General features: G+C 47.0%; 2 protein-coding genes across 4 annotated transcripts in view; one reads left to right on the top strand and one right to left on the bottom strand.

The window, feature by feature from the left end:
- The window catches only part of zswim2 (zinc finger, SWIM-type containing 2), a 13732-nt gene extending 264 nt beyond the window's left edge, over positions 1–13468 (top strand). The window contains exons 1-11 of one of the 3 annotated variants that reach the window (XM_077015545.1): positions 7001–7180; positions 7756–7952; positions 8449–8525; positions 8605–8645; positions 8805–9030; positions 9598–9736; positions 9922–10034; positions 10581–10665; positions 10778–10869; positions 10953–11124; positions 11372–13468. In XM_077015545.1, the coding sequence (XP_076871660.1) occupies positions 7803–7952; positions 8449–8525; positions 8605–8645; positions 8805–9030; positions 9598–9736; positions 9922–10034; positions 10581–10665; positions 10778–10869; positions 10953–11124; positions 11372–12034 (1758 nt within the window). In that variant the 5' untranslated portion in view covers positions 7001–7180; positions 7756–7802 and the 3' untranslated portion in view covers positions 12035–13468. Of the gene's footprint in view, positions 355–7000; positions 7181–7209; positions 7953–8448; positions 8526–8604; positions 8646–8804; positions 9031–9597; positions 9737–9921; positions 10035–10580; positions 10666–10777; positions 10870–10952; positions 11125–11371 lie in introns of those variants that run through there. The other 2 variants (XM_077015546.1, XM_077015547.1) reach the window with 2 other exon arrangements.
- fam171b (family with sequence similarity 171 member B) lies at positions 12459–23272 on the bottom strand. Its single transcript, XM_077015542.1, has 8 exons — positions 22864–23272; positions 20559–20795; positions 19937–20029; positions 19432–19590; positions 18898–19074; positions 15534–15650; positions 15213–15336; positions 12459–15035 (listed from the first exon to the last, which is right to left on the bottom strand). The coding sequence occupies exons 1-8, from the start codon at positions 23063–23065 to the stop codon at positions 13808–13810; spliced, it is 2337 nt and encodes a 778-aa protein (XP_076871657.1). The 5' UTR covers positions 23066–23272; the 3' UTR covers positions 12459–13807.
- Positions 23273–23523: the final 251 nt, after the last annotated feature.

Here is a 23523-nt window from a genome sequence, read left to right as displayed (position 1 = left end):
TCTTACAATCACGGCTTCACATAATTGCACGGTTTTTTCATTAATTGCAATCAACTGAAAATGTGACTTGCTGGAAGAGACTTAACAAAATAGCTGGACGTGTGTCTGTCTGCGTGCTGCTCTCTGTCTCCGCTGCTGAAAGCTGCAGGTTAGAAGTCACTGAGTTATGCAACGTAACGCAAGTGTGTCTGGTCTCCGTTCTCTCGGGGAAGACAGACGCTGTGATTTGGCCGTCCATTCCCACCTCGGCCACATACGAGCACATGTTGCAACGGCGCAGGACGTATTCAGCAGCGGAGCGAGACGCTGAAGCCAGCGAGACGCGCAGGCTGTGACGTCCCGGCCGCTACGGAGGTGAGTGGCTCCTTCAGATGGTGGGAAAATATCCTTCCCATCATTCTTTGGGGCATTTCGAGACAGGAAGGATAAGGTGGGAGGGTGGAGGGTGTGGGTGGAGTCTGGGAAAGATTATGTACATACACACATGCTCTCACACACACACACACACACACACACACACATGCTCACACACCCTCATGCATGCTGAATAAAGGTGGGCCCTGCCAGTGTGCTCTCGTCACTCTGGGCTGTCCTGACGAGGACCGCGGGCTGTGCCAGAACCTTCTCACCGCTGCACCTTGGCCTTGGGTAACCGAGTGCCCTGGGGATCAGCCGGAGATTAAACCCATTTAGCCACAGCCCAAATCCACTTCCTGGGGAAACGAGAAATATTTACCTCCCCCAATGGGCTGGTTGGATGGGAGGGAAGGAGAGGAGAGAGGAGGAAAGGAGAGGGGAGAGGAGAGGGGAGGAGAGGAGAGGGGAGGGGAGGAAAGAGGAGGGGAGGGGAGGGTGGTGGGCGGGGCTCAGAGCCTGGACAGCAGCATGGAACACAAAGGATTGTCTGCTGGTGGGCATGTCTGAAAATGCTACAGAGAGTGTCTTTACTGTACCATGAGACCTGCCCCCACACCTGCCCCTCCTCCCCCACACCTGCCCCTCCTCCCCCCACACCTGCCCCTCCTCCCCCCACACCTGCCCCTCCTCCCCCCACACCTTCCCCTCCTCCCCCCACACCTGCCCCTCCTCCCCCCACACCTGCCCCTCCTCCCCCCACACCTTCCCCTCCTCCCCCCACACCTGCCCCTCCTCCCCCCACACCTGCACCTCCTCCCCCCACACCTGCCCCTCCTCCCCCTACACCTGCCCCTCCTCCCCCCACACCTGCCCCTCCTCCCCCCACACCTGCACCTTCTCCCCCCACACCTGCCCCTCCTCCCCCCACACCTGCACCTCCTCCCCCCACACCTGCCCCTCCTCCCCCCACACCTTCCCCTCCTCCCCCCACACCTGCCCCTCCTCCCCCCACACCTGCACCTCCTCCCCCCACACCTGCCCCTCCTCCCCCTACACCTGCCCCTCCTCCCCCCACACCTGCCCCTCCTCCCCCCACACCTGCACCTTCTCCCCCCACACCTGCCCCTCCTCCCCCTACACCTGCCCCTCCTCCCCCCACACCTGCCCCTCCTCCCCCCACACCTGCCCCTCCTCCCCCCACACCTGCCCCTCCTCCCCCTACACCTGCCCCTCCTCCCCCCACACCTGCCCCTCCTCCCCCTACACCTTCCCCTCCTCCCCCCACACCTGCACCTCCTCCCCCCACACCTGCCCCTCCTCGCCTCATGCCCTGAACCTCTTCACCCCTGCTGGATAGTGTTCCTCTGGGCACATCACACACACCCAGGGCCTGACTCAGTGGGAAACCCAGCCACACCAAGGGTGTGTTTGTGTTGATCTTCCGACCTTCTTCACTGTATTTGTGGTGATCTTCCAAACTTCTTCACTGTATTTGTGGTGATCTTCCACACTTCTTCACTGTATTTGTGGTGATCTTTCACACTTCTTCACTGTATTTGTGGTGATCTTCCGACCTTCTTCACTGTATTTGTGGTGATCTTCCAAACTTCTTCACTGTATTTGTGGTGATCTTCCAAACTTCTTCACTGTATTTGTGGTGATCTTCCACACTTCTTCACTGTATTTGTGGTAATCTTCCACACTTCACTGTATTTGTGGTGATCTTCCGACCTTCTTCACTGTATTTGTGGTGATCTTCCACACTTCTTCACTGTATTTGTGGTGATCTTCCAAACTTCTTCACTGTATTTGTGGTGATCTTCCAAACTTCTTCACTGTATTTGTGTAGGTTTGATTGTTTTTTGCTGTTTATGCAGTTGTGTTATAAAAGGGGAAAACATTTCTTAGTTATTGCTTGTAACAGCCATTAGTTTGAATGTTATTAATCTAAAGTTATGAAGTGAAGCGCTGTGTATGAGAAGGACGCTCAGCTGGGGGAGAAGGACAAACCCGTCAAACGTGTCAAGCTCATCCGAGAGGGTCTTAGCACTGCACATGTTCCCACCTGATCTAACTGTCAGCACCGGGCCTGTTGGACCAGAGTCACGCACTCAACGTGTCGGTGCTGCTGTTGCGTTGTGAGACCGGACACTGGTCAAGGACCCGAGACCTTCCTTGCTGTTCTGTTCTGGGTTAGATTTCTTTCTGTGACCCCCAAGCTGGTCTGGCCTGCCCGGTCCGGCCCGAGCCGGGTGGCGTGGAGGGCGTGCAGCTGCTGGGTTTATGTGACCCGGTTAGCTCCTGTACTCTGGGCCTGGATACGCTGTCTGAGAAGGAGGGGCTGCCTGTGGGACTCGGACGAACGTCCGAGCAGAAACAGATGTTTCTGGGTGTCTCTTCCCTGCACTCGCTTGCTGTCTCCGATGAGAACGTGAATACGGGGCCCAGCTCTGGTTATGAGTTATTCAGAGACTTTATTAATGCTGTTACTGACAGGATGTGTGTAGTATGAATTTTTATGATTACACATGACTTTGGCACCTGTCAGTGTGATATAATAACTGACACACACAGCAAATATAAGGTGCTTTAATGACATTAACAGCTTCAGCTTTTCTTCATTTAATTTCATTAAATCAAGGCTTGGTTTGTGTTTGACTTGCGATTTGTGTTTGAGTTGTGATTTGTGTTTGAATTGTGTACACAACTCTTTCACCAGTGATCAAAATCTGTTTGGCTGCTTGACTGAAGACTCTGGAGGCTGGAGCTGAATTTTTGCATCTGGGCTCCAGAGATGCAGCCGAATGCTCTGGGTCATGGTACCGGTACCAATGTTATAGATGCTCTGGGTCATGGTGGAGCAGTTATAGACGCTCTGGGTGATGACAGAGTGCTTACAGAGCAGCTCTTGGTTTGAAGAAACAGTGAAATAAAATAACCTACTTTTACGAATACTTGGTTTAGGTCAGGATGTTGTTTGACTTGGGTCTAAGACACATGCTAAGGTATACCCATGTAAAATCTCCCAAGAAAACACAGAACCTGAAAAGCGTTGGAAACATGAGGTTTCTGGGGGAGGTCGATGATGTACAGTGTACTCCGGCATACGCCGTTTGGTAATTGATGTCCAACACCTTTCCAAACTCTGTCCTTGAGGATCTCAAGCAAACCAAGAAAGTCAACAAGGTCCATTGTCTTCAGAACCACGTTTTCCCATCAGTACCGGTGAAGTATGATTCGGCCGTACGTCTCTGGCACCAGAAGAATGGGTGGAACCGTTGAAACACTGTATAGTTACGTGAACATTTCAGAAACAGGGAGGCAATGAAAACGCACAGACAATAGAAAGCCCGTGTATTGCTGGCCCCCTGTGCCAGTTCACAGATAAGCTGGTTTCTGAAGCCAAAACATATTAAGTCAGTTTCCCTCTTTCTTCTTGGCCTTCTTGGTCTTCCTTTTTGGTCTGTAAACTTGAACACCCTCTTGGGATATGTAACTTCATGGCAGTCATGGTCTGGTGGTTAGGGAACTGGTCTTGTGACCTAGGCCATGACTGAAGTGCCCTTGAGCAAGGCACTTAACCCCAACTGCTCAATGGGTGCCGGGCTAGGGCTGCCCACCGCCCTGAGAGTGTGTGCACCACAGCCCCCCTAAAGATCACTAGTGTGTGTGTGTGAGTACGCCACAGCCCCCATAGTGATCACTAGTGTGTGTGTGTGTGTGTGTGTGTGTGTGTGTGTACACCACAGCCCCCCTAAAGATCACTAGTGTGTGTGTGTGTGTGTGTGTGTGTGTGTGTGTGTGTGTGTGTATGTGTGTGTGTGTGTGTACCACAGCCCCCCTAGTAATCACTAGTGTGTGTGTTCTCACTGCACAGGTAAATGTGGAGGACTAGTTTCAGTTGGGGTGAAAATCACAATTATCAAATATGGCAACTTAAATGCTGGGAGCTGGGATGCACTACATCACACTTGTTGATCCTGCTGTAGAGCCTCAGGGTGACCCTCAGGGTGATGCTCGTGAGAAGGTCCACCACAGGCTTGCGATTCCACGGGGAGAACTCCAAGACAAAGCTGGAGACGCAGCCCCCGGTCGGCGCGACTCTTTCCTTTTCTGCGGGTGTTGTATTTCAGCGACTGGTCTGGGTTGAAGAGGTCTCCGCCGCTCCACGCCCTCTGCATACCAGCGGGGGAATAACCAGCAACAGAATCACAGAGGCACGGAAACCTTCTAAGGGTTGATAATGAGTCATCAGCATCTGCCAGACATTAATGCAAACAGGCGTCTTGGTTTTTTAAGACTACCCGTAACAGTGCTGAAGAAACTCTAGGGTTTCCCTCAAGGGCAGCTTGCTTTTATGGAAACTCTTCAGTGTTTCAGTGACTGTAACTGAATTGTATTTTGGTCAGTATGTCCCAGACAGACATTATGATGCGCTGTAGGATAGTTAATATATGAGGGTCATTTCGACAGGGCGAATGTGTCCACCAGAGCTGTGTCATGTCCCCCGTTGCGGATCATTTCTTCACAGTGCCGTGTCAGTGTGTTGAACGGCGTGTGTGAGCGTGCTCGTGTGTGAGGAGCACACCCCGGTGCTGAATGAGGTGGTCACCCTCAAACATGTGCTAGGTGAACTTTCACCTCTCTCCTTTCCTGTGCAGTTCCTTCCTCTGAAAATAAAAAAAAAGGCCTCAGTGATCATATATAAGTAACGTGAACACAGACACACCAACACGCGCCCCTATAGGTCACCTGGCTGGGTGCAACCACAGACACAAGACCTGTGAAGAACACGTATGTGCTACTGAACACTACACGTGCTACTGAACACGATCTGATGCTCCTCAATGATGGTTTTCTCTCATGAAAATACAACATTTCCAAGATTATAGGGTTCATGTAGAATTTGCTTTAGTAATAGTTTCAAGTGTTTGAGAGTTTAGCCACTTGGCAGTGTTTAAAAAACGCACTGAATTTCTGAGCCTACAAATGACAGATACAGCATTCTTTAGCTCTTTCATGTGATTTACAAAGCTTTGTAGTGTGTGTGTGTGTGTGTGTGTGTGTGTGTGTGTGTGTGTGTGTGTGTGTGTGTGTGTGTGTGTGAGAGAGAGAGAAAGTGAGTCTTTGTGAGCTTTAGTACTATAATAGAAGAGATTTGTTACCAGCCATATAATTCACATGCAGGAAACCCCATGTCCACGGCACTTCCAGAGTACTGCACATCAGGGCCAGATCACAGCTTCTCTGCTCGGTTATTTTTTTCCTTTTTCGTGTAATCTTTCCGTCACTGTCTCACTCTTCGCGGCTCCGTGTCATTTCTGTTGTGCTTTTCTGTTTATGCATTCTCGTTTAGCAAATCTGGGTTTCGTTTTTGTTCCATGTGGTCATGCAGTTTACTGCAGTTTCTGTGACACCGACCCACACCCCAAACTGCGTGTCCTGCTCAGGACGAGCTGGCGGGCCGCGGCGTCTCGCGGTTAACTCCCCCGAGGGAACCCGCTGGCACGCTCTGGTGTCCTAGCCCTGCTGGAGCTGCAGTAAACGCCAGAGGTTCCTGACAGGCCTGCGTCTACTTCAGGCCTCCGCAGGGAGACCTCCTCCTCTTCCTCTTCCTCCTCCTCCCGCAAACCGAGGCACGGTGGGGGGATAAATGCGTGGCGTGCGATCGCCAGATGAGCACCGAGATCTCGGGGGGCGGTTGACTCAAGACTTGTAACGGCGGTTCTCTTGGTTGGACGTGATACAGGGAAGTTGGGGGTGATACAGGGAAAAGAAGGGCGGCTCCAAGAAAAAGCACACAACATGACGTTGTTACCCCGACGACTTCGCTACGCTCCCCAGGAGCGCGCTTGTCCTGCCTAAGGCTCCGTATACATTTTAATAACAACAGGGAACCTCCCATTACCCCTCCACCCGTCTCCCTCATATGCAGTTGTACCTCGTTCCTTCGCACGCGGCGAGTGTTTTAGTCATTTTGTCCTCCGACACTCAGAACAGGTAGATGGGAAAATGAAATTTGACAGAGGACACTTACAGGAACCCTAAAACTAACCCGAACCCTAACCCTAACCATAACACTAACACTAACCCTAACACTAACACTAACACTAACACTAAACTAACCTTAATTGAAACGAACAAATTCACGAGGAAACAAAACTGGGTGTTGTCAAAACCGAAAGGTCAAAATAAGAAAATAAATAAATAAGGGAAGGAATTACGCTGCCCTGTTGGGTCAACAGATGTTTTAATGATGTGATCCATCACCGTTTTAGTGGGGCGTGATTTATACTGTATCTCACTATACTGGCACCAGTCAGTATAACAGGGCGTGATTTATACTATATCTCACTATACTGGCACCTGCTCAAGTCGTCCAGTCATATTAAACAACTTCACTTCTGGTGTGTGAGGCTTCACCCTGTCATGATTGCTGATAAAGTGTTAAATTCCACGTTCACAATAACCACAGTTGCTCCAGTGTAATTGCTCTTGGAGCAGATGTGACATTGGCGGACGGACGTGTGTCGGGACCCGGGTCGGGTGATCTTACAGCACCGCAGTTCTGGCCTCGTTGAGGCTGACGCACGTTTGTCTGCGTCTCCCACGTCTTTTTAATGGCCATCCCCGCGGAACCGCCGCACTCCTCCTGACCTCCCACTGTAGAAGTCTAATGGAGAACAGCGAGGAGAGGCAGACACCGCCAGAAGAAGAGATACAGCTCTCCAGAAACCTGGAGCCGACCCCCACTCCTCTTCCTAGAGAGAGTCGGAAGCTCCTGTTTCGGGTTCATCGTGTCAGGGGCGCATGGCGCAGGGTGGTACGTGGCCTAGATTCTCCAACGCACCACTGACTATAACTGACTTGTTTAATAAAGGGAAGAGGAGGCAACAGATTGTTTACTTTACCGTACCAAATGTTTTGTAAACTTTCTGCAGTAATCCCTAGTTTAATTGCATTTCACTACGGTAAAATGTGACAGCCTATATACCTTACAACTTTATTAAAAAGAAATAACACTTTCAAAACCTCGAAAAACCTGCCTGGCTTACTTAGTTTACTACTAAACGGTCATTAAGCCACATCAAACGCGCTTGTATTAAAATACCACATGCGGTATCGTGGTGGCACGGAGCCTGTTTAAAACGCTAGCAGCGCCATCTAGCGGTCCGCTTCATAACAGGCAGAAGAATCTGGATGGTTGCTATAGAAACACTGGATACAGTGACTAGAAAGCTACGGTGTAGATACGGCACCGTGTTGACAAAAGTATATGTACTTCCTCTTAGTAACAAATTCACTAGCTAGGTAACATATTTAATCTCTGTTAGCACGTTTACTGTCCGTGCCACAGTTATTTGGTGCTCACTTATCGCCATGTCTTACTATCCGGAGGGTAAGACGAGAGACCGAGACATGTAAACAGAACCAGCCGGTTAAACATGTTCCGAAACACAGCGTGGAGAAAAACAGCTGGTGATGTGGTGAGCTGGCATCAAGACCAAGCCCTCAGCACCACCATGTTTATTCTGAAAGAGTTTGGGCCGACTGGATTCCTTTTGAAAGAAGACGATGAACCCAAACAGTACAAAGTGAGTTTGCAGTTTGTTTCCAGTCCTGGTTGTGGGCTCACAGACCCAAACGTTGAAGCAGCTCCCTGTGTTTAAAGTGTGTCTGGGTGACCCTCACTCCCTGTGTTTAAGGTGTGTCTGGGTGACCCCCACTCCCTGTGTTTAAGGTGTGTCTGGGTGACCCTCACTCCCTGTGTTTAAGGTGTGTCTGGGTGACCCTCACTCCCTGTGTTTAAGGTGTGTCTGGGTGACCCTCACTCCCTGTGTTTAAAGTGTGTCTGGGTGACCCTCACTCCCTGTGTTTAAGGTGTGTCTGGGTGACCCTCACTCCCTGTGTTTAAGGTGTGTCTGGGTGACCCTCACTCCCTGTGTTTAAGGTGTGTCTGGGTGACCCTCACTCCCTGTGTTTAAGGTGTGTCTGGGTGACCCCCACTCCCTGTGTTTAAGGTGTGTCTGGGTGACCCCCACTCCCTGTGTTTAAGGTGTGTCTGGGTGACCCTCACTCCCTGTGTTTAAGGTGTGTCTGGGGGACCCTCACACATGCACCTGTGGGACCTTCCAGAAACACAAGGAACCGTGCAAACACATCTGCTGGTAAGCACGTTTGATCAGCATGAGAAACACATGTACGTTTACGTCTGAGCACACCACGAACTTTCACTTAACTTTGCAGGATTTTGATGCGTAAATTTAGACTTCCAAAGGATCATGAATGTGAGTTTGATCATTTTTCTTACTTTTATATGCCTTGTTTGGCAGCGTCTCTCTCTCTCTCTCTCTCTCTCTCTCTCTCTCTCTCTCTCTCTCCCCAGTCACACTTTGGTTTTTGAAAGTAACGAATTTCAATTTCCTTTTGTGATGTCTCCTACCTAGACTGTTTTCAGCAGGGTCTTGTGGAAAGACAGATCTTGGAGGTGTTACAGGGTTTGTACAGGACTAGGACACCGAGGCCATCTGACAGCACCTCCTGTGCCCAGGAACAGCCTGGTTCCAGTCAGGAGGAAGGTACAGTCAGGCAGAAGGTAGTCACAGCGGATGATGTGTGCCCCGTCTGTCAAGAGGAACTGCTGTTGAAAAGGCTCCCTGTGACACACTGCAGGTTTTATGAGTTTTCACGTAATTCCAACATCCCAACCTTGTAAATGCAATTATTTTATTTGGTGTATTGTGATGTATTGTTTTGATACCTGGAATTAAAGTACATTAACAGTTTCTCTGTGATGTTGGCTGATGAAACTTGAACCTTTTCATTAGTCATCATAGATTTATTTTGCTGTTGATCTTTTGAACTTTAAAATCCCATAATCTAGAATTGGTAGACCCAGCAAATCATCATTGTTGTCAGTCTCCTGAATTACTACTGTGAATTACTCGGTAGCTACGTTGAAACTAGTATTAAAGTTATTACAAGAGTGACATAAAGCTGGTATTTGGGGACCTGTTTTAGAGTGACAGATATGTCTCTGAAAGGGTTCAGACTTTCTCCTAGTAATAATAGTAATAATAATCTTTATTTGTATAGCACCTTTCATACATACATGCAACTCAAAGTGCATGTATAAAAAGAAATAAAAAGAAACATTAAAAGGAATCAAATATAAGACAAATAGAAAATGTTAAAAGAAATTAAAGATAAAAAGTACATGGTGATCTTGTCGTTGTGAAGGTTTGGATGTGGAAACAACATTCACATCAGCTGTATGAAAGTGTGGGCTGACCATCAGAGCAGGTCGGAGACAGACGCCATGGTGAAGTGTCCACTCTGCCGGAAGGACTTTGGTACCCTCACCCTCCTTCTGAAGGAGGTACGAGAGCGTGTAGCATTTCTGCCTCCCTTTTCCCTCCATTTTCAAAGCAGATGTCCCACGGCCGAGCACATGTACGCCGGGTGAGATGGTGGTGTGTGTGTGTGTGTGTGTGTGAGAGAGAGAGAGAGAGCGCCTGGGACCTGCTTTGAGACGCACACTGCTTGTCTTCCATGTAATTCCAGGTGAAAGCCGCCACTCAGATGTGCACTAGCTTGGAGAGAGAGCGACTGGACAGACACCTCGGACTCTCGTGCCATCGTTGCGGAGTCTGTCCTGTAGTTGGCAGATGTTACAGGTAGGAGAAGATATCCGTCCTCTAGTAAAGCTCCCTACCAAGAGAAGCTTTAATGATGGCCAGGTGTAAGATGCCCTGTAGCAGATGGAGCATCGCTGACCAACATGTGGTCTGAAGCTCACCAGCACCAGCTCTTCATTACTGGGCTGCAGAGCCCTGACAATGTAGCTGCCAATGGGTGAGGAATGTTGAGACCAGGAAATTGAAGGTTGTGCAGACTTACAGTTGTTCCCTCACAGATACTGAAGAACAATAAAGCGTGGTTCATCCTGAGATCACCTCATTAAGGTCTTTGCCACAATAAAACATTACAAAAACGATTTATTCAAATAAAGTTCATTTAAAGAAATGCAATGAAGAAATGAATAAGTTCACTGCAGGGTTTAAATGTTGAAAGTGCAGTGAGGGGCTGGTGTGTAACTGGAGCACAAACCTTGGCCAGATAAGGACGTGTTTAGATTTGACGGATGAACTGACTACTGACTAGAGCCTCTGGCTGCGTTTCACTTCCTGTGTGGCTGACCTGTGTGTGCTGTCGTCCTGCAGGTGTGCTGTCTGTCCTCATTACCACCTGTGTGAAGAGTGCTTTAAGAACAGGTGTCATCCTCAGCACAGCTTTGCAGTGAGACTGGTGAGTTTCATGTTCAAGACTCATCTCAGCAGTCTTTATGTTTGCCATGTGATGTGTAGTGTAACCCTGCTTATATTATATATTATATATATATGAACCTGCCCTTCTGCAGAAAAGAAATCAGTCGTGGCAACTACTGGAACACAGCGTTGGAGACCTGTGCACTACAGCACAGATAACCCACACTCCGGCTGTGCTCATCAAGTAAGCTGGGATCAACTGCTTGGGTGTTTTCATTGGAAATGCTTTTGATTCTGGCGACACGGCAACTTTGCTAATGTGCGCAGCGGTGAGGTCGGTGTCATGGCAGACGGGGTTCCCGCCCATGTTTTGAAGAATCTGCCCGTAATACGAGTTCGTCAAAGCTCCAGACTTCTGGAAGTGGGTGTGCAGTGTCGCCTCTGCCTCTGCGCCTTCCGATTGGGCCAGCTCGTGAAAACCCTCCCCTGTGGACACAAGGTAACGCCCCTGAGCCATGCCTTCTACATTTGGCATTTGGCTTGTGTACAATATTTGTTAATGTACGCAACCTTGAATGAAACTACTGTGAGTCTATATTTTTTTGTGACTATTTCCTTGATAATGAAAATATTGATAGTAATCTTTTCCAACATGGTTCTTGAGAAGATTTAAATATTGAAATCTGATTAATTATGAGGCATAATTTGGCATATCTGCGATTTCTTCCCATTTCTTCTCGCGGTAGTTCCATGCTGGGTGTATCGAGACATGGTTACACCAGTCCGTCTGCTGTCCGTTGGACTGGCAGGACATCCACAACCCCCTCACATGGGAGAATGACAGAGGGGGGAAGGTAACCAGCATGGCCCCCGCACACAGCGCCCAACCCTGGGTCACCAGTCAGCAGAGACCCGATCTCTTCATACCTGGTATTGGCCTACAGGATCGGACCAGCAGGGCACCTGCTCTGCTAAAGGTGGAAGATTTGAGAGAAGGTCCACCAGCTCCTCTGTCCTTTGAGATGCTCGTACAAGGCACCCGGTGTCTCTGCATCACTGGCACACGTTCAAGTGTGTTGGGATTAACACCCGATCATTCCAGAGAACTTAAGCCTGTTCCGGGGCGCAGATCTGGGAGTCTTGCCCCGGGATCGTCCTCTAGAGGGAGGGCTGGGAATAGAACTCAGACATCCCCACATGCCCCGGGGAGAACGGGAGGATCTGGGAGACCCCAACGCTGCTTGTTTCTACGGCTACCTGAACTCAAAAGTAGCACTCTCCATGAACAGATTAGACCTGCCAAACATGGCAGTAGAACTAGACCACAGCACAGCGGCGATTTGAGTGATTTTGAACCTGGGATTACAGGAATACCTTTCAGCACTGAACACCAAAGGAACCAAGAGTAGAGTTATGGTGTGTTGACAATGAGGGGGATTTATCATAGTGGAGATTTTTGGGTTAACTGTTTGTTTCTGCATTTACTGATATTTTACTAAAATGGTAGTTTACTCACAAGTTTCATAAATTAATGTTCATAATTCGTAAATCTTTCATGTTCATTGTTGCATCTCTACAGTGCCAGTCGTGTTTTTCCTGATTTGCATTTGGGCATCTCAACGTTTGAAGCTCTTCCTGAGTGTTTCCTGTGCAGGTGTGAGCAGGACAGTGCAGGTGTTAGCGGGACAGTGCAGGTGTGAGTGGGACAGTGCAGGTGTGAGCGGGACAGTGCAGGTGTTAGCGGGACAGTGCAGGTGTGCGGGACAGTGCAGGTGTGAGCGGGACAGTGCAGCTGTTAGCGGGACATCCTTTCACATTAGCAGGAGTCAGACATGCTGAGTAGTTCCTTTATTCATGTACACAAAAAGGGTGAACCACAAATCGGTCAGCAAAGCATCCAAGAAGCGGGAGAACTGTCCCTTCATAAGTGCCTTCATAAGTGTGTTTACAACACATAGCTAAGCATTTATAATGAACATAAAACAATACACAATACGAATACACAATATGAAAAATATTTAAAACACATTGTTGACACTACTTACAAAGAAAATGATCTTTCCAGTCATGCATATCTATTTTTTATCATTATAATGTCAAATGAAATTGCCTCTCTGCTATGTGATAATCATTCATCAGTGTTTCTTTTTGATTATTAACAAAAAAAAAGCGCTACATAAAAAACACGACCACAAACAACACCTAGAAAAACCAGCATGTTCAGTAAAGAAATACATTATAGACTACTGTTCTCTTTCATGAAGTAATATAGTCCACTAAATAAAAACAAAAAACCTATGCTCGATTTATGTATATTTAAGATTATATGGTAATTGTAAATATTTGGGGTTTGTGAAACAGGCCTGAACCTGAGCCAGATCTGTGGGATTTGCTGCTACATTCTCACACAACACATTAAAACTGTCCAGTAAACAAAATGGTGACCTGCATGCAAATTTGAATTATCTAAACAACATTAACTGTGGAAAAGCTCTACGTTCTCAGAAGTCCCTCTACCTTCAAAAGGAATGTAACTTTTCTTATGCCTGTAATGCTTAATGCCAGGGGTCCCTTATATTTAGATTAATTACACAAAGTACACAAGACTCTGTTCCATGACATTAGTCATGCTCTGAAATTCTGTGCTGGGAATTTGTACAGTGTTTTGCTGTTACTTGTGTCATGGCACACTGTGGCAGTTATTTCTCTATTGTACCTGTACTAAAAACCTGAAGTAGGTAAGAAGATAAAAACAGAACGTTGAGTCTACACTCCGTCATCAACGTCCTGAAACAAACACCCACGTCCAAACTCAGTAAAGCTCTGTGGATGTGGCTGCTGTGCTCACAGTGAAAACAGGTGAATGTGTAACTGTAACTGTACGTACATTACTGCAATGCAATCTGGCAATGTAAACACAGGACTTTGTACAAACACATCAGGAGCAGTGATGTCCTGGAGTCAGACGTGAAGCAAGAGTCAAACGTGAAGCAGGAGCCACATAAATACAAAGATCACAGACATCCACTCTTAGAAAGCTACACTCCAAAGGTAAGACAGACTGGTTTGGTTTTATTAATCATGGCACCCTTCCTGACAACAAGACAATAAGGCAAGTTGATCAAAACTAGATATATTTGGCAGACATCAAAAAGCTCTACACAGGCTGGTGGGACGTCGGGCTAGCGTTTCGTTTGCGGCCTCTCTTCCCGCACGTGTCGAGACGTTTTCCTGTCGGGCCTTTTATCTCGGCCCTTCCTCAGCCTGCGAGGTGGCGGGGTGGATCTGGACTCGCTGGACGTGTCACAGCCGTCCTTGTCCTCGGGGAGGTTAGGGATGGCCGCGCTGCTGTCCTCCAGGGTGTTCCTCAGGGATGCATCCTCGGGGCTTCCGATTTCGCTGCTGCTCAAGTCCTGCTCCTCTCGGGCACGGCTCCCCGCCGCTTTGGGCACGCCGGCGATGTTGGGGCCCTCCCGCTCGCTTTTCCGCAACGACTGCTGCAGCTCGTTCATGTCCACCCCGGAGTCCAGGCTGGTGTCATTGCTGCTGCCTGGCCGGTGTCTTCCCTGGAGCTCGATCACAGAGTGACGGACTTGGGCTACCGGCTTACCGTCCAGGGACACGAACCATGCACGAGGAGGGTGGGGAGAGGGCTTGACCTTGGAGAGCTCCAGCAGGGTCTGCTCCGACACCCCTTGCAGCTCACTGTGGAAGGGACCCATTCCAGCCGCCTCGTTCAGGGTTCCTGGGACGGAGACGGACTCGAGCAAGTGGCTGTAGCGTCCCCAGATTCCTGGGTTGGCAGTGGACGTCTGTGGGCCTTCCGAGGCGGGATGCTCCTCGCCGTCCTGCTGCGGGACTTTTGGCAGCGTCTGGGTGAAACTGTCTTTGAAGTTGCGCTCGGCCTCCGTGCCGTTGCGGGGGAAGGTGGCACTTCTGCTCCCGGCAGCGTCCGCCTGTGCGTGGGCACCGAAGAATTCCGGAGCTTGCACGATGGCCACTGATTGGTTGTAGATGTGGAACAGCTTGTCTCGATACACTGCGTTGTCTCCAGGAGCCTGTCGTGAGACGGTCTTCTCAGACATCTCCCTGAGTCTCGCTACTTCATCGCTGTTCACATACAGATTGGACACTGGAGCCCTGAGGCTCTCCAGACCTGCACTCCCAATGTTCTCATACAGGTTCCCCCCGGGTCGACAGATGTTCTCCACGTAAATGTTATAGTTGGCCTGATGGCGAGGTGAGTCTGAAGCGTCAGGATGGCCCAGAGTTCTGGAGTAGGATCTGTCAGTATCGAGGTATAAAGGCTCGTGAACTCCATCAGACGTGGTGGATGTAGTCTGATCTTTCTTCAGAAGCGACAGTCGGGTGGAGCTCCATCGCTTCCTCTCCGCCTCGCGGCTCAGATCCCTACAGAGCAAAACACCACATTGCCCTTCAGATCACTGCAACACACACGTGACCTTTACCTTCGCCGCACTGCCAATCTCGTTAACCCCCACGAGTTAATGGGGTCCATGCGAGTAACCGACCTGCCTTCACGCATTTCTAAAGCACTATTAACGCAGCAAGTGTGTCGGTGATTACCTGCAATGACATAAAATCACTGATAAAAATCCAATGATGATCACAAGAGTGCCGCCCAAGATGCCCACAAGAAGGTACGTGTGGAACGAGATGAAGTCCATCGAAGTGGCATGGATCATTTTACCTGGATGTTCACAAACAGAAGTCCGGTTTCTGGTTTGGACATATACAAGACAAAATGACTGTCCTTAAGTCTCATATAACCAATCGGTGGTGACCGAAGACCTCACATACCACGTACTGCTATCTCCGCCTTAACATCTCAGCTCTACCTATTTTTTATGGGTCTTATGGTATGTGGAAAACAGCGTGTTTGTTTACCGTTAGACGTGGGAGATGGTGCCGCAATCCAGTATCCGAGATGAGGAGCCATGTATGTCCATTCCAGACCGTTTTTCCCCGTCCTAACAGAACCGGTGCCTTTATTTACCCAAGTACCTGATACCAAAAGAAAACATGTCCGTGAAACGTTGGAAGACAAATACAATACATTGACATTACACTCAAGCAACACCCTATGCCTCCTGCTTTGTCTGAGTGCTTTGGAGTTGGGTCACAAGTGTCGATCTGTCCACATCAGATCCATCCAAAACCAGCAAACAAATGTACAGTCTCAGTTACTTAAATATGCAGTCACACACACATGTTAAAAACATATGTAGATTGAATTTTTTTTCTTCTAATTTGAGAAATATAATTTGAAAAATAGAAAACAAATATCAAAACCCATCCATTATTTCAGAAACTTTCTTCCATGTTTCATTTTGTCTTTAAATATGTCTCTCTATACTCCTACAGAGTCATGTCAAGAGTAAAGGACAGCCCCGTCGACAGGGGGGGGGACAACCGGGTCTGTTGTCCCAGGGCCAGGGGGGCCCATCAAAGAGCCCAGCAATTTATTTTTTATTTAAAGTCTATAATTTTTAAATAATCTTGAAATCTTTCATTAATATAAAATAATTCTGTACTCAAAATAAGCTCAATGGCTAAAATATATGTTTTTTTTACCTATCTGCATATTTTCCATTAAGTGCATACACCCCCGCCTCCCACTGGAAAATGGTTTGATCCAGCACCGACCGTAACCGGCTCAGAGCCGTAGAAAGAGCTCTACGGCTCTGAACCGGCTGGTACCCGCCCAACAGCGGGAAACAGTGGTGGATAGTTAAAGTAAATACAGAAATCTGGAGTGCAGAAAAGAAAGGAAAAATATTTACCTAACGAATTTTAATGTTGCATTGTGTTCCACGTTTGAAAAGTGCTGGAATTTAGGCTAAAGTACTTGAAAATGTTTGAAATTGTAACTACATCGTTTCACAACAAATAGCTGTCTGACTGAACAGTTCTCGTGAAGACGTTAAGATTTGAGGGCGTTTTGAAAATAAACATCCATTAAATACTGTGATAAAAAGCGAATTATTTCCAATCATTTCGATTATATGTATAAATATTTAACTTAATTAAGTTTAACGTGCTGGAAAATATTGAAATGGACCTTGAAAGTGACGTACAAGTGCTTGAATTCCACCTTATAAAGGTGTATGAACCCTGCAAATATGACTTTGTTCATTGCGCTGAGGCGCGGCGCGCGCGAAGTTACAAAATTCGAGAGGCGCACGATCTCGCGAATCAACAGCGCGTGAGGCCCTCGCGCACGGCGGTGCGACTGCGATTACGTCATTTTCGCGCGAACCAGAGTCAGCTGTCAGAAACAGCTTTGATGTGTGGCTATATTATATACTATATGCCATAAAGGAACACCCATCCCAGCAATGATAATCCTCTGTCCTGACACAATATTGATCTCAGCTTGTGGTTTGACATGACGGAATGTCCCGTGCGGTGCTGATTGGCTGCCGTCCAGCGAAACCTACATCATCCAATTGCACACCCGGAGAGCCAACCGCAGTTTTAGACCTGCAGTTCTAGACCTGCAGTTCTAGACGTGCCGTAGTTTTAGATGTATGTAACGTAATATCCAGATAGTGTTTTAGTATGTCGCGGGAGCAGATGGAAGAATGATATTTATAAGCAGCAATAATATATGATAGATATATGATAATGTCTGAAGGTCATTTTTGGGTTATCGTAATGTTTATGTCATGAATGTTTATGTGATGAATCTGGCTAGCGTTAGTGTGTCTTAGTTCATTAGTTCTGGCTACCTTTATGGCTATTTAGTAGCTTTGATTAAATTTGAAACAACTTAAAGGAAGGAAATTAGCACGTACTATGCTACTATTAATACTAAAAGTAGTAAGCAAGCTAAAGTAGCATTTCCCCATCATTATTAACCCATAAGAACCCAGACTATGTTCTGAATATTGATACAATTGAGCATATTAATATATGATAGACATATATTTAGTCTGCTAAATGCCATAAATGTAAATGTAAATATGATCGGTCTGAAGGTCATTTTTGTGTTAATGAAGGATGAATCTGGTTAGCGTTAGTGTGTCTCTGGCTACCTTTATGGCTACTTTATAGCTACTTCGACTTTGAGAGAAATGCTAGTCCTGCGAACGTAAGTTGTTGCGGGGGGGGGGGGGGGGGGTGGCGAACGTAAAATGGACAAAAATTAAGTATTATATAGCGATCGATCGATCGATCGCCAGTGTTTGCGCCAGAGCGAACTGGTAACTCATTGAATCATATATATATAGAGAGAGAGAGAGAGAGAGAGAGAGAGAGAGAGAGAGAGGTAAATAAACTAGATTTTTTTTCGGCGTGAGAAATCGGATGTGTGGCGTGTGAGCGAAAAACCCCAAGTATCACATAATATTTGCTAGTTGCATGCCAATGAAGGTATACAAGTAAAATAAATCACTCCTAACATTCTGGAAACGTATGCTTACTCACTGAAAGCATCCGGACATTATGCAATTTTTGCTGATTTAATATAAAATAGCCTATGCCAGTAATCCAGTAGTTTAATTAAAAATAAAATATCTTCAGGAGACAAGCTGTGTGTGTAAATGACAAAATTAATCCAAACTCCCTAAAAGAACAGGGAAAATGAGGCGTACTACTTCTATTTAAATACAAAATGTGGTGTACATTATCGTTTAAAACTTGTCAAATGTTAGAGATTTGGCTAAAACAATTGAGAATCAATGGGCATATTTAACAAATAAACTCTTTATACAATGGATTATTACAATATACAAGCCCCTGAGCCTACGGCATGCATTGGAACTGCTGGTCTAGAACTGCAGTTGGCTGTCGTTAGCTACATTCCGAGCCGCTAGGTGGCGCATGTCTAAAACTACAGCACGTCTAGAACTGCAGGTCTAAAACTGCAGGTCTAGAACTGCAGTTGGCTCTCCGGCTGTGCAATTGGATGCATCTCAGCGAAACTGGCTTCTCATTTGCATACAGTCGAAAGTAGTTCAACTTTTCGACACTCGTTTCGCTTGATTCACAATACGATTGTTCCCATGATCCTCCACACACAACCGTCTCCTGTGTCCAGAGAAGTTAATGAGATGTGGAGTGAAAACCACCACGCATCGCTGCACTGTAAATGTACCGTTAGGAGCCTAGCCTAGCCTAGCCTTAAAACAATATCCAAAAGTCGACTGTACTAGGACATGGCAGACCTCAGGAGACAAGAGGCGGGCGGATAGAATATAAGGTTCATTTGCTCTGCAAATTAATTTCCTACAGAATGTTCTCCACCAACCTGTGGTCATGTTGAACGCCCAGGCGGGCAGGGAGTCGGAGGCCCGGAGGTGCGTGTGGTACGGTAACGGCACCGTGAGCTGAACGGGACCAGTGACCTCCAGCTCCTTCCCACCACACACCAGTTGAGTGCTCAACACAGCCACTGGGCTCAGTTTCAAAATCTTGTATCCTGAAACTTTTAGTGGAATAACCTGTTATTTAGGAGCAGCTGGTGCTGCACACAAACAGTAGATACTTAATATTAGCTGCAAAAATGAGTCATGTTGTGTTAAGAAAACATTTAACATTTCCTTCTATCAAAAGAAACCAGCAAATACGATAGATACACTGTTAATGACTTGTTTATTTATTCAGTACAACTGTGATAATGTTATTCTGAATGACAATACAGAATGTAGAAATCATTGACTTGACCTTGTCAGCAATGAAAAAGACTGTTAGCTGCTAATCAATCGATTATTGTATTTATCGAAACGTTGTCTAGTGCTTGTAGCCTGCATGGGATGAAGGAGCGGTCTCCACGACCACGTACCTCCTTTGTTGTTGACGACCCCCACCGTGCAGAAAAGGCTGTCTTTATCCGGGGGCGTGGCTAGAACCGTCAGATAGGTGGTCACCATGGAGATGGTTGTGTTCTCGGGGAGGGAGAACAGCCCCTTGGGGAACTGGACGCTCGGCTGAGATGACAGGTCTTCAGGAGAAATACAGTAAATGTGTCATGATACACGGAATCTCAAAAGCGAGGACTGAGTGTGGTCACTGTGTGGCTGGTGTGGAGTCATTCACACTGGGGCCCACTACACTGTTTTTACCAACCGGAACTTATGGCTACGGGACAAGATAATTCACACAATATCTACAGAACCTCTGGCACAGGTTTTAATTATACTGCTTGCAGCAGATAGGATGCTGTTTATTTATTTAGAAAGTTAACATTAAGAAACAACATTTAAACTACACATTTTCCCAGAAAATAATTCCTTGCAGATGCGCAGGCTCCATGACTCAGAAGAGGTTCATGTGGTGTGTGTACACACCAGCTGTTTTTCTTGTAATCAGTACAGTGTCTTCAAAGAGCCAGATGTTGCCTTGAGTTTGTGGGACCAGGGACATCGTAACAGAGGAAAATACTGGAGGAGAAAATAGAAAAATATATATCAAGAAATCATATAATAACATGTCAAATGCTCGATCTCATTAAAGGACCCCACATTCTATGTAAAATATTACTCAAAATGCTGTCAGAGCATTACACAATAGGACAGCATGATGTCAAGACAGTTCACACAAAGGCCTCGTAACACCGTGTGAACGCCATTGTTTACGCCGTGAGGTGTTGTCATGGCGCTCGGCGTGGTCACGTGTCTGATGCCAAGAGCAGCTGGATAACGGTCTAACAGGAGAATGAAAACTGAACGTGATCAGCACTCCTAACAGGGATCCAATACGCTCCACATTGTGGACATAAATTCCATTTATTGTCATAGAAAACACAGGGCTACATTTCTGCAGGGCTACATTTCTTTGGTGATCTACAGCAGTGTATGTGCTGGATGCAGGTGCAATGGTGGCGTTTATTCTACATCACGCAAGCAAGACGCAGGAAAACAGACAAGTCAAACTGCCCCACATGGGGGCAGGAGGAAGCGTGCAGCTTACTGGGCATCTTTGTGGTTTTCCAGGGCAGCTGGGAGGGGATGTAGGCGTCCATGCTGGCCACCAGGGTGAGGGTGGCCCCCAGCTGGTAGGGCACGGTCAGAAGCACCTCTCCACCATCCTGGGTGTGGCTGGAGTTAAGCCGCAGTCCATTAAGGAACACCAGGACGGCCGCGCCACTCAGGAACCGCTGGCTGGACGCATCCTTCACCGACACCTTTAGGGTCAGCGGTGACAGCTCTGGAAGGGCAGGGTCCAGAGTTATGGTCGTTTGTGGAGAATTCATGAGATGGACAGACCACCCGAGAGCTGCTCGTGACATCAAAACTAGATATTGTATGTTTTACGCATCCTGTATATGGATCCTGAATGTTACACTACATCCTGTATGTTATATGTCAACGGAGTTGGAACTAAAGGTGAAATGAAAACTGAACTGCAAATCAGATTATATTTCGGCAATACAAACGTGTGGTGCGCAGAGTGTAAAAAATGAAATCTCTCTATTGTGGCAAGAAGCCTGAACCGTAATCATATAGATGTTTTAGTTTTTCTTCTCACGTGCAGTTTGCGACTGTCTGATGTCAATGATGCTGGAAGACCTTCTGCTTTGACCTTATCTTCACCATGAAATAATAATGAGGAGGAGGAGGCCCATATCTTCGACAGAGAGACTTAAAAATAGATCAAAATGCCAACAGTCTGCAGTACCGTGCGAGATCCCCGGCAACATCTGGGAGCCTCACTGTGCCCGTCGAGTGCCAGTGGGCACAACACTAACCAGCTTTGTCATTCACTTGCGAGGACGCCTATTAATTTGGAGGTTGTCGTTACTTACCCACTCTGTGTAACAAGAATATGACGTCCGTGCACACGTGGCATAAATCATCCAGTCTGTCTGAAATTTGTTATTTTGGAGAAACTTTACTTAACATATTTTTGAATGACCTTAATCATGATTGTGCACCAGTGAACTGAAGACATATTGAACAGTTCAGGTAATGCTAGACATTCAAATGGCTTCAGTTCACTAGTGCATGTGCACAGAAATCATATCCTTGTTACACAAACATAACGTTTGTAATACATAAGCCTCTGTCTGTCTATAAATAACACTGGCTGATACAGTGCAGTCTTTGCAACTGTTGGCTCCACCAGAAATGTCTCGCAATGACACATGAAGAATTGATCACATGGGTGGACAAGTCAGGCCTCATCTTCTGACAATGTGAAATATGGGAAATCTGCGCTATAATGTGTTTTCACAAATGTGAGAAGTGTTTCACAAGCCCAGATGCACATGAAATGCATTGCTCCTTGTATGTACTTGATACCTTTGTGTCTATAGGTTCACGTGTTCAGTTGCACATGTTTAAAAGTTGTACTAACCCATGACTTTTATTTTGAAAAGACGTCATGACTGCAGCGCTTACCGACTAACATGAACTCGTCGTTAATTCATAGATGTGATATTTTCACATCTTCTAAATCTATCTTTACTGAAATTCACAATATATAGCAATTGTATAATAGGTACTAATCGCATAAACTATCTGATTTTTTTGATAACGAGCCCATTCTTTCGTGAATGTCTGGCGCTGAACCAACCTCACCGCGTTTCTATTAATTTGGTGGTTGTGGTTGGTTGTGTACAGCTTCAACCACAAATGTCACTGCAGAAATACACGTAATAATAACAACACATAATTCAGGCTTATTTTTAAGAAAAGCAGAATACCTTTTCTGAAAGTGTCAAAGGACTTAAAAGAACAATGTGTTCACTACTTTAAACAGACGACTCCAAATATCTTAAACCGATTCTGACTTTATGACAGAAAGCAACAATAGATAAGTTTAATAATTAAAATAATAAATCAATGGCCTGAGAGGTGATTTATGTATAATGCAATAGAAAGGCACGGGACAGCACGTGATGTACACAACACATCCTCACACTGCCGCCCGTGCAACTGTAAGGACGCCCGACCATTATCAGACCATTATCCGACCATTATCATCCGCCCCAACTCCGATCACACATCTGGAGATTTATACAGACGCTACGACCACAAAATCCCACATTTGCGCCATACCTACTGGGTCCAAACAGCGAAAGATGAATTGTGATATTTAATATTTTATTATAAGCATCGGTTGACGATGATCATATTGTTTAATAATAAATATGTTTGTTTGGCGTCATTGGTGATAATATATCATTTCCCTAAAGGCCACCCAGCCCAGCAGCGCTGAAGATCTCGGAGATGCTGCATAAAGCACCATCATCCTGACGCGCTTCTATTGTTACCTGGAGAAACAGTCGTCTCATCCCGATGTCCCTTGTGCGGAGACACCTCTGTGTTGACGTCTTTGCCAGACGGGATGTCATTGTCCTCGGACGGGGAGGGAAGGCCGGGGGGTCCCGCCCCACCCTCTACCACCATTAGCCCCCCATCTCCGGAGAACATCAGCAGAGCAAACAGGAGCGGGAACGCTGCAAGATCGGGCATGGCGAGAGGAGACAACGCCTCAGAGACATAACTGCACGGACCGAGACGTGAACTGGGGGAATGTTCTTCAGTGCGACGGTCGCTTTGACTATAAAGGTTGCATCGTTGTCCCACGCAGACGCAGGAGACGCGGGTGTTTGTTTCAGCTGGCGAGCGTCTTTGGTGTCGGGTGTGCGCGTTACATCACCACAGTAGAACAGCGCCCTCTAGCGGCACCATGAAGGATCGAGTTACATCACCACAGTAGAACAGCGCCCTCTAGCGGCACCATGAAGGGTCGAATTACATCACCACAGTAGAACAGCGCCCTCTAGCGGCACCATGAAGGGTCGAATTACATCACCACAGTAGAACAGCGCCCTCTAGCGGCACTACGAAGGGTTGAGTTACATCTCCAGAGTAGAACAGCGCCCTCTAGCGGCACTACGAAGGGTTGAGTTACATCTCCAGAGTAGAAC

Source organism: Brachyhypopomus gauderio, chromosome 8, assembly GCF_052324685.1.
Source record: "Brachyhypopomus gauderio isolate BG-103 chromosome 8, BGAUD_0.2, whole genome shotgun sequence".
Classification (NCBI taxonomy): Eukaryota; Metazoa; Chordata; class Actinopteri; order Gymnotiformes; family Hypopomidae; genus Brachyhypopomus; species Brachyhypopomus gauderio.
This window is presented reverse-complemented; position numbering and strand designations above follow the sequence as displayed.